General features: G+C 41.0%; 1 protein-coding gene across 3 annotated transcripts in view; it reads left to right on the forward strand.

Annotated features, from left to right (window-relative positions):
• The first annotated feature begins 631 nt into the window (after positions 1-631).
• RAD23B (RAD23 homolog B, nucleotide excision repair protein) overlaps positions 632-14,092 on the forward strand; it is a 49,553-nt gene continuing 36,092 nt past the window's right edge. For all 3 annotated transcript variants that reach the window (XM_002916443.4, XM_034664230.1, XM_034664229.1), the window contains exon 1: positions 632-1,095. In XM_002916443.4, coding sequence (XP_002916489.1) covers positions 1,030-1,095 — 66 coding nt within the window. In that variant the 5' untranslated portion in view covers positions 632-1,029. The remainder of the gene's footprint in view (positions 1,096-14,092) is intronic.

Consider the following 14,092-nt stretch of genomic DNA (forward strand, 5'->3'; position numbering starts at 1 on the left):
GATGCGGTGAGAGGCAGGGGTTATGTATCCAGTTTCCAGAACCGTGACTTTTACTTCTCGGTGACTCGACACTGGGCAGTTCTGTCCACGGACGAGTGAGAGAGCTTGACCTCCTTTATTCGTCCTTCTACTTAGGCCCAAGGTCCACCTAGGCAGTCCGGCACTGGGATCTGTACTCTCAGGACTGAAGAATCAGAGTCTCCACCACAAAGGCTCATCCACACAGCAAGCGCTGGGTAAGCACCGGCCCAGTACCGTGGTTACCACAAGCCTTTCTCTTAAACCCCGCCCCAACCTACCGCCCTCCAGTTCCCCAGCTTCAGACTTCGGCATCCACTTAGCGCGGTCTCCACGTAGCGCTTCCCCGGCTACGGGTTGCGCAACTCAGCCAGCCGGGAGGAGTCTGGATGTAGGCGGAGCAGCGGCGGGCGGGAGAACCCCCGGCTGCAGACGCCACAAGGAAGCCCCGAGAGCCCTCCAGAAGCCTACTGACTGCGCCTGCGCGCGCCCGATCCAGGCCGCCGACATTCCAGAGCCGCAATCCGCCCCGCCCCAATTCCGGGGCGGAGTTCTTGGCCGCGCCTGCGCACAGCCTCGCCGCACCCTACGCCTGCGCGCTTCGCCAGCCCGGCCCCATCCCCCAGGTTTTTTCGGGTGGGGGAGGGGGTGCGTCTCGGCGAGTCACGTTGATGGCGGCCACCAGCCTGTGGTGAGCTAGCGGATTCTCTGCTTGTCTCGCAGAGGCCCTCGTGCCTCCTGCAGACTCAGTGGCCGGCGCCGGGCGCGTGAGGAAGCACGGCGGCCAGAACTCGCGAGGAAGGCCGCAGTCGCGGAGGTAGCGGTGCGGCCTGGGTCCAGGGCTGGGGGAGAAGCCGCTCCGCAGGGCGAATGTGACAAGCCCCCACCCCCACCGCCTTCCTCCCGAGGACGCGAGGAGCGCGGGCGACCCCGGGGCCCCGCCAGGCCACAGACCCCGCCCAGCGGCCAGCACCCGGAGCAGGCCCAGCAGCGGAGCTGCGCGCCGGCACCATGCTGGTCACCCTGAAGACCCTCCAGCAGCAGACCTTCAAGATCGACATCGACCCCGACGAGACGGTGCGAGCGGCTGGGAGCTTGGGGCCCGGGCGGGGCNGGGAGCGCAAGTGGCCCGCCGGGCCTGGGCGGTGGGCGGCGTGGCGGTTCTGTGCGCTGGGCCGGGGCCTCAGCCTCGAGCAGGGCCCCGCAGCGCGGCAGAGTGGGGAGAGCCCTCAGCACACCCGGGAGAGCGCGGCGAGCGTGGGGCTCGGGCCTCGGGCGCTGGATAAGGCCTGCTGGCTCTGGTCAGGGCCCTGGGTCCCGGCCCCGGCGGCCTGAGGCCCACCCGGGCCTTCAGAGTTGGCCGCGGGCTTTGTGGCCGGAGTAAGGGGAAGCAGTCAGCGGACGGAAGCCGAAGCCTGGTGGCAGATGGCGTGGAGCACACGGCCGCGGGGCACAGGAGGCCTGGGCCTGGGCATCTCTCGGTAGTGGGGCCAGAGGGGGAGGGGAGGTCAAGGATTCCTCGGTGATGGAGTCGGCCTCTCTGGGTCCTTAGGTGCGGGAGGGAGATGTAGGCGTCGTCACTATCCCTGCGTGGAGCGGGTTAGGCGCTAAAGTCTAGGAGGTGGTAACTGGAGAGAATGAGCTTTAAGAAAAAATACTGGGTTCCGTCAGCCGCAGAGTGAAAGGTGAGTGGAGAGGGGTGTTGAATTATTTGCCCCCTCCTCCCCAGAATTGGTGGTAACCCTTTTATTCGCATATACTATTTTGAATCGTGTAGCCGCAGTTCTCCCGCCACCGAGCCCACACCCATACGTAGGCTGCACTTCCAGGCCTCTTTGGTGGTGAAGATTTTTGTGTTAGAGCCCTTCATGTCCGGGCTCAAACTCACCTCCAAATTAATGACTCCTCTTGTGTTAGAAGTCTTGTAATGTAGGTACTGGAAACCCTGCACTCTTCCCCCAGCCCCCAAATAATAGCATTTCAGGGGAGAAAAAAAGAAAATAAAAACTTTGAATCTCTTCCATTAAACCCTTGAACACTTCAAAAGTCCACGTGGTAGGTTCTCGTGCCATCTTCTGTATTTGTGACTGCAAAAAGAGCCACTGTGTTGAAGTCAGTACAACTTTACGCCGAGAATCTAAATATGCCACCGGTGTATATCTGCTTTTGTTTTGGAATTGTAGTTCTGTACATCGTTAAGATTGTCATATTTAGTTTAAACCAGCTGCTTTCTCCCCATCTGTATTAAAAAAAAAAAGTTGATTCTGGTTTTGGTGGAGATCAGGGGTCTTGGTGTTAAATAGATCAGTTCCATTTGTGCCTCTGTAACTTATTTGGTATGTACCTGCCTTTCGGATTAAATAGTATTTAGTTGGTGGTCAGTAAATGAAATCAGTCGTTCATCAACAGATACCTTTGGGTGAGGATATAGTGTTATGTTTTACCTGTCTTATTTAATCTGAAGTTTTGTGCCTCTTCAGTTATTTAAGAAACATTGGTCCCAGTCTTTTTGGAACTGTGGCACAAAACAATTTTATTGCAAGAATATGTGAACGTATGCTTTGTGATAAATTTTTAAAGGTACAGAAGATAGCAATTATAGATGAGAAACTTTTTGGTGTCCTCAGAAGTAATTGACAATGCTCTGTGGATTGATATAACTAATAGAAGTCAAATTCTTGATTTTTTTTTAAATTGCTGAGTGTGTACTAATAAAGGATGAAGTTTAAAGTGCAGCCATCTGTTTAATGTTTTCAGGCAAAACTTTTCATAAAATGTCTATTTGACTTTGGTTCTTTGCAGTAATACTGGTACGGCAGGAACTTTACCAGCTTAGAGTATTCAGGATTAACTCCAGAATTATTGAAACCTAAAGGAGGTTTTTGTAAATACTTGTGGGTTTATCGAAGTTATGCAGTAACTTTACTACAGCTCCACTGAATTTTCTATGATATTTGGATAGCACTTTCAGCACTTCGTGCATTGATTATCTTAGAGCAAATACTGTATTTGTATATATTCCTCACTGTATTTGTTGTTTACCAGTTTATTTTCAAGGAATGTCTTCAGCTATATGATTTATAAATACACTTCTAAAAGTGTATTTTCAGAAAGACCATTGTTACAGAGAGTGGCTTCAGGTTTTTGTTCCTATTTGTCTAAATATATTTTTGTTCCTACTTATATAAATATAAAAACTGTTATTCTGGAGCAAGAAATGAAGACATTTAATTAGTGGTGTGTGGAGCATTTACATTAAAATAACTTGTAGAATTTCTTTTTCTTTTTTTTAAGTTGTGCTTTTTTGTTTTTGTTTTTTGAAGTAATGTCTGTACCCAATGTGGGGCTTGAACTTACAACCCTGAGATCAAGAGTCCTGCACTCTACCCTCTGAGCTAGCCAGGTGCCACTTGTGGGATTGCATTTTAATGGACTTAAATTTCAAAAATGTTTATAGTGGTTTTTTAAATATCTATTTTTGATACAGTATTTAGGTAAAATTCCTGTAAGAAAAGAAACAAGGTTAAAATAATACAGGGAGACTCTAAGTGTCCTGTTTTTTAATTTGTTGTGGAAACTAGGTAACCAAGGATATTAGGAATAGATCTAAAATGGGAGAAAATAGCATTTTAGTGAGACCTGTAGGGAGAGCCACATAAAATGAACAGTTTTTGCTCTCCTAGACCTTGATTTTGGCTACTGAAAGGTTTGACCTTATTTGATTTTTACCTAGAAGGAACTAAGAAAATTAAGTAAGTTGGAAGTGGCCAGTATAGAAACTCTCATGAGTTTGAGATGAAAAGGAACAAAAATGAATGCAAAAAAGACTAAGATAAGAGGAATGATGGGAGTGATTCATTTGTTGAACATGTATATATTTAGCGGTCTTTTGAGTGTCAGCACTGGCGGAATAAAGGCACATGTGGAATGTGGTGGGTCTTTGGGAGCCTTATTGACCTAGTGGCTCAAAAGCTATAGACTAGATGTATAAAGTGGGGAAAGCAATGGAATTTGTTTTTATATTGTTTGTATTTGCTTTAGTTTTTGAATGCTGAAAGTCCTCTTCCCCTTTTACAGCTGCCAAAATTTTCTTAACACTTACTAGCCATTTTGTATCATTTACTTGACCATTCCCATGCACCATCTTTAGTCTTATCAGTTCAAATCTTTTTACTATTATAATAGTAATCTATCTCCTCTTATCATCAAACAATACAGAAACAAAATGAGAAGGTTGGATGGGAAGACCGTTGCTAAAAGAGAATATTCTTAATTGTGTGAAGTTTTATTTTAAAGAGATTTACTGTAAAAAAAAAAAATAGGGAGAAATTTAATCTCTGTAAAGCATTCTGTGATGTCTAATAGACTGCTACTTGTATAAATGTCTTAAAAATTCTGAAAGGTGGTGATGTACTGGATGGACACAGAGAGGAAAATGGAATACACGGTTTTTTTTAAAGCTCAAATCCAGAGTCACTTAGTTTTGTTTCGTGGTTACTTCAACCCTTAATTAAGTACAGGTATATTAGGGGCGCCTGGGTGGCACAGCGGTTGGACATTTGCCTTCGGCTCAGGGCGTGATCCCGGCATTGTGGGATCGAGCCCCACATCAGGCTCCTCCGCTATGAGCCTGCTTCTTCCTCTCCCACTCCCCCTGCTTGTGTTCCCTCTCTCGCTGGCTGTCTCTATCTCTGTCGAATAAATAAATAAAATCTTTAAAAAAAAAAGGTATATTAAAAACCAAAAATTGAGATGATCGTAATACACTGCAGATTTTATTCTACCACTAAAAATGATGACAAGAAAGAGTATGTGATATTCAGATTTAATTCTTCAGTATTCCGACCCTTGTCACTGTTTTGTGCTTTCAGTAAGTGGAAAAACAAGAGTAAGTTTGAGATTAGACTTTAAATGAACAAGCTGAAATGCAATTATAATAGTATATAAGTGACATCAAAGCTGTTGTATGTATCCGTTGGAAGTTTTGGATAAAAGAACTGTAAAGAGTTGTTTTAGTTATTATAGGTAGCACATTTAGTGTACTATATAGTAATGTGTAAAGAATTACCTTGCTTTTTGGTTTATTTATATAATATTGGTGATTATGCTGTAAAATATTTAGTACTTGTTCTGTATATGGTATTTGTTAGCCATCATTTATTAGCAACTTGTTCCTATTGTGGTTTATTATATTTTAATATAGTAGTACTAGAGATAGTACTTTATTATAGAAGTTTCCTAGATTATTAATACATTAAGAGTAATAAATATTAAAATACTGTATCACAGGGGCACCTGGGTGGCCTAGTTTGTTGAGGGTCTGACTTGGTTTCAGCTCAGGTCACGATGTCAGGGTCCCGGATGGAGCCCCGCATTGGGCGGTGTACTCAGCGGGGAGTCTGCTTGAGATGCTCTCTCTCTTTAAAATAAATAAACCTTTAAAAAACTATATCATAGAGATGAAATTGAGGTTTCTTGGCATATTGGTAAAACATAACACGGGAAGTACCTGGGAAATCGGCTCTGGTTTCTGCCAGACTTTTGCTCTTCCTATATCTAGCACATAGTGGGCATTTAAAAAACATCTTTTGAATGAATTGAATACATTGTTTTAGTGATCCCTCAGTATTTGCATGTTGATTCATTTCTTCAGTATTTGTTGGTACTTACTAAACATTCAGTCCTGTTACGGTGCATGTATTACAATGGCATAAATCTGTTAAAAAAGAACACAAATTTTAATAACCAGATAATGCTAAGAGCTATGTAGAGAATTGAAATAGGGTGAGGTAATGTGATAGTGTATGACTGGGTGGCTACTTTTAAATTGACTAGTCACTGAAGGCCTTTTTGAATACAGTGACATTTAAACTGAGATCTGAATAATAATAAGTACTCAGATGGGGAAGAGTGTTTTCTGTAGGGAAAGACCTTTAGCTGTGTGTTTTGGGACTCAAAAAATGCCTGTATCTAGTAGGTGAGGGAGAGGAGAGGTAATAGATCAGAGTTAGGCAAGGGGCCAGAGCCTATAGAACTTTGCAATGAGCTGGGGGTTTTTGAGGTAAAATAGGAAGCCTTTGGGAATTTTAAGCAGAAGAGAAACATTTATGATTTTAAAGGTTACTTTGACTGGAAAATGTTATAGTTGGAAAATGGATAGTAGGATGAGCAAGAGGGATAGCAGGGAGACCAGTTAGGCTTAAACAGTCAAGGCTGTAGCTAGGGAAGTAGGAGCCACAGATAAGAAGAAAAGTGGATGGATTTGAGATGTGTTTGGGAGGATAGAGTTGAGAGAATTTTTGATGGGTTGGAGTGGGGAAAATTGAGAAATTGAAGATTAAGCCTAGATTTTGGTTGTGTAAATTGTGTGTATACTTGTGGTCTTTCCTGAGATGTAGAGGGCTGGGAAGGGAGCAGGTTTGGGGTTGCAGTGGGATCTCAAGGCTTAAGTCTGAGAAGCCTATTAAACATTCAAGTAAAGGTGACAAGGAGATTTGTTACAAATCTCGATTCCAGAGACAAGTTTGGGTTGGAGATAGAGCCCCAACAATAGGCAGCATATGTGGTGACTTCAGTCGATGGGACCGGATGAAATCGATCATCTAGCAGTCTTTTTCAATGTCCATTGCTTGTGTAATTTGAACCCTAAATTATCCACTATATGTAATTAATTGTATTCTACTAGAATTGAAGAACCATGGTGAGAATATAGCTAGATAATAGGATGGGGCCTGGAGTTGAAGCCTGGATTTGGAAATTTCATGTGGAGATTGAGTAGTGAAGAGGTCAGTCAAGGAACAGTCTTTCAGGTAGGAAGAATCCAAGAAAAGAAAATGTTTCAAGGAGAAGGAGAGGATCAAATGTGTCTAATGCTTGAGAATTCAAGAGACATGCCCTTTGGTTTTGATAACTTGGAGGTTATTAGTTACCTTGACAAGTAATCTCCATGGAATGGTGGGGCCTAAAGTTATGTTTGAGGGGATTGAGGAATGAATGGGAAATGAGGAAACATAGATAGTGACTAGGTACATATATTAATTATCTTGACATTGTCGTTTTCCCTGATGTAGCTGCTTTTATCTCTGTGTTAAAAGCATGTGATAGACATTTTTAAAAAAGATATCCACACCAGAATTGTGGAAAATAGTGCAGTAGTGTATGTTTTAAAAAGAAGAAATGAATGCCAATATAATTAGTAACTTGCTGCCATCACACAATGACTTTGGTAGTTTCAGTATCTGTGAAAGATGGTTTTGCTCATACCCTGGTCTTGTATTTTTTAATCTCTCATCCAATGATCTCTCCTTCTACGCTACTTCAATTATTCAGTCCCATGACTGGTAACTAGATCTTATTACCAGTAACTGTAGCTATTCCGCCATCCCCAGTAATCTGTTTTTAGTATCCTACTTTACCTTTTCTCTGATTCCAGTTCTAATGAGACTTATAATTCATTTGATCCACACTTCTTTTTGCTGGCCCTCCCTTCATGTTATTGCTTCTACTCTTGCCCAGCTAAAATAGGGTTAGTGATTATAATCACTCTCTTGCAAGGGTCAGCATAGTGTGTCTCTTGAGCCAGGCTGCCTGAATTTCAATCCTGGCTGTAGCACTTGCTCTGTGACCTTGGGCAAGTTACCCAATTATGTGCCTGTTTCCTCATCTTAAAAATGAGAGTACTGCCACTGGAATTACTAACCTCATATGGTTGTTTGGAAGGTTTTACGGTTTTGAGAGCATACACATAAAACCATGACCATGCTTGACAACATGGTCCCACTCTCACTTCATTGTTTTTGCTTGGAAAACCCCAAATGTGATTAAATTCAGTTCTGTCTGTGCTTGCAGTTGTGTAGCTAGAAGACAAACACATAGCCACATTGATTTGTCTCACTTAAAATTCATGAACATTAGCTTTAATTGGGCCCTTTGTACTGCTTGTTAAGTGTACTTCACTAGTACACCTCACTAGTCTGTCCATTTACTCTTCCACTGTCATGAGCAGATTTCATTGAATGTCCTTATTTTCAGCTGATAACCTAGCTTTCAGAATTTATTGAGATTTTAGATATTATTGAGAATATAGAAACAGTTGGGACAGAACTTTTGCAGAGTCCTACCAGAGCTACGTACCTACTGTAGTCTCCTTTTGGTTGGGGGTTGGCATGTATTATGGGTGTTGCTAAGGCTGGTCCCTCTACTTTTCCACTATACCCTATACTTGGTCGTCTGTGAAGGACCTCACTCCATCTGTTCTCCTTTTCTCTTCTGCCTCATTGATTTTTCCATTCTAGAATATTCAAACATTTTTCCCATCTTAAAAAACCCTCCCTTGTCTCATATCCCTTTTTGGCTGCAGCTCTTCACTTTAGGGTAGCTCTTGAGTCTGTTTACTTGTTTTTACATCTTGTTCTCTTTCAAATCCATCACACTACTGCTAACTTAGGGGTGAGTTATTTCCCATTTTGTATCTATCCTGTGTCCTTGAGCACTTAAATCTCTTTTCTCAGTAAAATAGGAGTAATAATAATTTGCCTGCCTTTTAGTGTTGATGTGAAAATCAAATGAGATCATGGATCTGAAAATTTTTCGTGAATTGTGAAATTAAAAATAAACATGCAATTTTTAACAAATCCTGCTTTCATCGGTTTTCCATTAATTTCATCGATGTTTTCACTGTCTTCTCTAAAAAAGGTTTGTGTGGATGTGGTATCCTCTCATTGTGTCAACTTGATATAATCAGCAATTTCAGTTTTTAAGAGCGGTGTTCTTTTTTTTAATTTGGAAATTATGAGATGATTTGATAGGTAATATATAAAATTTCTGTTACTTTTGGAAAGAAATGTGCTAAATTTGAGCCTGTCATAGCACAGAATCCTGCTGAAGGACATCACACCATCTGTTCCCTGTAAGTTTGGATTAATTCCTTATATAGTGTCTCCAAGAGCTAATTTTATAATTCATGAACTTTATAACCCCTTTAAACATTACATAAACCTTTTCTAGCAGAGAAGGTAGACTGGCTACAAATGACTAATATATAGGAACAGATCCTAAATACTTCAGCAGATACATAAAAATTGTCACTCCCTCTCTCCTCTCCCCCTCACACTTTTGAATTAGGTAGATGGCTTTTTTGTAGTGTGTAAGTTCCATTTTCTGCCTGTATAGAAACTTTAAAAGTTACAGGTATCTTGAGATTTCTACTTTTCTACTTAGTTTTCAAAGTGTGTGTCTGTTTTAATCTTGTTGAAACCATACTGTTAAGAATATATTTTAGTGTAGATTAAATTGGCATGAATAGTTTGGCGTAGGAGCCTAAATATCATAGTTTCTGTGGGAAAAATAGATTCTGGATTTCAAATTACGTTTTTTCAAAGATTATTTATTTATTCGAGAGCGAGTGAGAGAGAGAGAGAACACCAGAGGGAGCGGGAGAAGCAAGCTCCCTGTTGAGCAGGGAGCCCGAGGCGGGGATCATGACATCTGCAGAAGCTTAACTGACTGAGCCACCCACATGCCCCCTCAAATTATATTTTAAAATCATAGCCTTTTGGATCATAATTTGAGAATTGATGGCTTTTATTTACTGTCTATTCACACATTATTAATACTGTACTCTCAGTAATAAAAGATCTCTTTTGCTACATTCTTTCATTCCTTGAGTCTAGTGGGAAGATTTTTCTTGTTGTACTAGAGTCAGATGATTCTTTATAATCAATTCTATTTTTAGAATTAGTGGGAGCCTACTTTGGGGGAGGAATCCAGGAAATACTCCTTGGTGCATGCCACTTTTTCAAATGGAAGGATACCACCCAAGGAATCAAAAAATAAATGCATTAACCACCGTGTAGATCTGTGAAATCCTTTTGCTTTGGGACTCTCCTTTTGCTAATGGTTAATTGGCAAATTTTGGTTGCTCTTACTATTTTTCAAAATTTAGCTTAGTTATCAGACTGCTGCCTTAGACCTTTCTCTTTTTCTTTTCGAAGTAATCTCTGTGCCCAGCGTGGGGCTCAAACTCAAGACCTCCGAGATCAAGAATCGCATGCTCTACTACCTGAGCCAGCCAGGCGCCCCAGACTTTTCTTTTTTAATGAAGACTCCTGTCAAAATTGCAGAGTATTCTTGTATAATATTAGTAAGCAATGGTCAGGAGGGGGTGCGATGATTTTTTTTTCTTTTAAACTTTTTAAATTTTCCCTTAAATTACTAAAATAATCCAGGCTTGTTATAGATAGTAAAGTATAAAAAAGCAGAAGGCTTTATGCTTCCGCTCCAAATAACCACTATGGATGCTGCTAGACATGTTTTGTTTTTTTTTTTAATCTATATGTAACAAACATAACTACACTGTCTTTTTTTAAAAAAAATAACTAGCTTTTGCTCCTTAAAGATAATTGTAAGTACGTCATTTATTCATATGTGCATGCATTCAATGAATACCTTGCACATATAGTGATTGTTCTTGTATTGCATTATACTCAAATGAATGCATGTACAACAATGTATGTTACCATTGAATGTTTAGAGTTGTTTTCAGTATTATAAACAGTAGTGTGGTACACATATTTTGTTCATGTATCTTTGAAGTATTTGTGTGAACATGTCTAGCGTTGATTTCTAGATGTAGAATTATTGTATCAAAGGCTGTCAGATTGCCTCAAAATTGCCTGCGTCAGTGCTCACAAATATCAACTTCCACATGAGTAACTAGCCAGGATTCAAATAAAAGATGTAGCACAGATTAAATGAGTTAAATATTGTGAAGTTCTTCATATACTGCCTGCCATGTGCTAAGTACATAGCACCCATGAGCTGTTACTCATTCAGCCTCTGTATTTCAGGGCTACCCATTAAAGCTTGCATAATTTTTTTTTACTACTTATGACAGTAATAAGGAACAACACAGTTACGGCAGAAATAAGGAAACTATACTGTAACATTGAGGAAGGTGGGTTATCATATGAATATTCAATTGCTAACCTAATCAACAACCTGTAGTCCTAGAAATCTTGTGCAAAAGTGCTGTGAAAGAAAACTGAGGTTACTGTCATGGGGATATAATTGGTAAGACATTTTGACACCTGAAACATGCAACTTAAATTTGTTGAATAGGAAAGACTACTTTAATGGTTATTGGCCTGAACTAGGGTAGTGCCAGGGGATGCAATGTAATATTCCCATTGGGGAATAATTAGATGGTAAGTTGAAACCACTGGATGAATGATTTCATGTGAGGAATGTGGAAGAAGAGACAAGCACCTCATGGGAATGGGATGAAAAAGGATAACTGATCAGCTTTTATGTTGGCACTTTTTAAGAGACTATTATTACTGTGATTGCCTCCCCCTTTTTGGGGGGGAAGCCATGTCAACCATGTTTAATATTAGATAAAGAGTGTAGTTTTCTTTTAAAATCACACAATTTCATAAGAGAAGTATGTGGCTAGGGAAAAGTTTGATTTCTTGATTGTTAACAATGCTTTATTGATGATTGGGTTGATGATAAACTCTCACTCTTTAGGGGGAAATAAACAGCCAAATGAAAGTTTAGCAAAATGAAAGCATAGCCTTGGTTATTTATTGGGACTGTGGTGATCAATTCTAGATCCATCCTGTTTACTACTTAATGGATTTGGAGCATTGGCGTGGTGCTCAGCACAGAGGACATAACGGTATCTGTTGCTGGTCATAACTTTCCCAAGAGAAGCCATGTGCAGAGGTGCTACCTCTTCTTTTTTTGCAGCTTCCAGAAAGACCTTTCTTTATAAGCTGTTTTAAAGTGGGTTCAATGTGATCAGGTGAGGATTCAGACTAACCAGTCTAGAGGCCATCTTTCAGCAAATATATTATGGTTGAAATGCCTATGGGATAGCCAGTAAAGTTGTTGAGTAGAGACTTACGTATGCACGGCCAAAGTTAAGGAGAGGGCTAAGAAGTGACACATGGATGGTTATTAAAACTAAAGGAAACGGATTATCTGGGAACTTTACATAGAACAAAAGGCAGCCTTGGGTATAACCCTGAGTAGCACTTAAAGGGCTAGCCAAGGAAGAGGATTTCACAAAGCAGTGAACAGAGAGGAGGAAATCTAGAAGAGTATGGCCTTATGGAAGCCAAAGGAAGGCAGTTTGAACCGGAAAGACAGGTCAGTACGGTTTAACGTGACAAGTCAAGTAAGGTAGGGAAGGACTAAGAAGTGTCTGGTTACGATTTTTGCTGAATTTGGTGATACTGGTAAGAGCAGTCTTATGGAATCGTGGGGATAGGGAGAAAATAAGCAACAGAGTGAGAATGAAGTCCATTCTTCTGTCAGCGCTGTATAGTTGAGTAATAGGTGTGGTGTTACGAGTAAGTACTACAGTGTGTGTAGTTAATTTTTTGAAAAATACCTGAGTCTACAGCCATACCACCTTGAATGCACCCGATATCGTCTGAAAAATGCCTGAGACTAAGGGGAGGAGAGTGTAGCTAGCAAGAGATACGGGGAGTTGGGAAGTTTTTGTTTTGTTTTTAAGATGACAGAAAATTGGGTCTGTTTAAGTGTGAATGGAAATGAACTGGCTTTGAGGGAGAGGTTGAAAATACAGCTGGGGAGGGTAAGAAACAATAAATCTAGCAAGGTACTGGAGAACACTGGAGGGAGAACCAGGGGACAGGTGGAAAGAATTAGGTTGGAAAGAAAGGGATGTCTCTTTCATTTAATAAGTGAGAAGGAGATTAGGTGGATCTGGATGCCAAAATAATATAATATAAATTTAAAATATATATTTGGTGGCAGAAAGTGGGGGGTGAGTTCCTCTGATATCTGCAGTGTTTTGAATGAAGTAGAAGATGATCATCTGTGAGGAGGGAGGTTAGTGTTGGGAATCAAATTTAGAGAAGAGTGCAGGTTTGAAATACCTTCTTGGAGAATAGAGAACCAGAAGAATAGAGGGTTTAGGTATTATTCATTTTCTCTAGCATTTAGAAGACTGGATATAAATGGTCAGGGGTTGGATAGTTAAAGGTAAAATTTGTTAGCTAAGTGAGGTAGGGATTAACAGGAAGAAAAGCGATAGAAGCAGTGGCATTACTGTACATGTGCTGAATAGAGCTAGCAGTAAAGATCACAATGAAAATAGGGGCTCTAGGGACCAAAGTCTTAATGAGATGCAAGACCAGGTGTAGTGAACAGTTATTGAGAGCTGGTAGGAAAGGCGATTCGGTGCTTAATTTCAAAGATGGAACAGTTTTGGAATGACAAGATTCAGCCTGTGTCCTGGGGGTAGGTGACTCTAGTAGACTGAGAGTAAAGATCATGTGTTTAAAAAAAAAGTATGTAAAGATCATTGTGTTGGGGCGCCTGGGTGGCACAGCGGTTAAGCGTCTGCCTTCGGCTCAGGGCGTGATCCCGGCGTTGTGGGATCGAGCCCCACATCGGGCTCCTCTGCTGTGAGCCTGCTTCTTCCTCTCCCTCTCCCTGTTCCCTCTCTCGCTGGCTGTCTCTATCTCTGTCAAATAAATAAATAAAATCTTAAAAAAAAAAAAAAAAAAAAAAAAAGATCATTGTGTTAAGATTAGGAACAGTGCCAGAATTTTGGACAGGTCAGTGCACCTGGTTTTAAAGTCTAGTTCAGTTATTTTCTTTGATACATAATGGGAAGTGGTATTGCTGGACTGAATGGCCCACCCCCCAAAAATGTTGACCTTTGACGTATTGCCCTTAAATACTGAATTTTTCGAGACTGTCTTTTCCAACATGATAGTACATTGGACTAATCATGTCTGACTAAAAATTGTGTTTTTGTTACTAATAAGGTTGAACTTTTTATTGACTATACTTGTGAACTGCTGCCCCATTATTTGTCTCATTTTTCTGTTGGCAAAGAACTGTTTTCTTCCATTTCTCTTTTCTTAATTTATTTGCATTTTTCCCTTTTTTTGGTCTTATTTCTATTTTAATTACATGCTTAATTTATTAATTTTCCTTCTTTGTTTAATAATATGCACTTTTTTGAGAGAGAGAGAGAACACACACGACCGGGGGGGGGGGGGGGGGCCGGGAACCCCGGGGGGGGGATTCGGGGTAC

This window comes from Ailuropoda melanoleuca, chromosome 7 (assembly GCF_002007445.2).
Source record: "Ailuropoda melanoleuca isolate Jingjing chromosome 7, ASM200744v2, whole genome shotgun sequence".
NCBI lineage: Eukaryota > Metazoa > Chordata > Mammalia > Carnivora > Ursidae > Ailuropoda > Ailuropoda melanoleuca.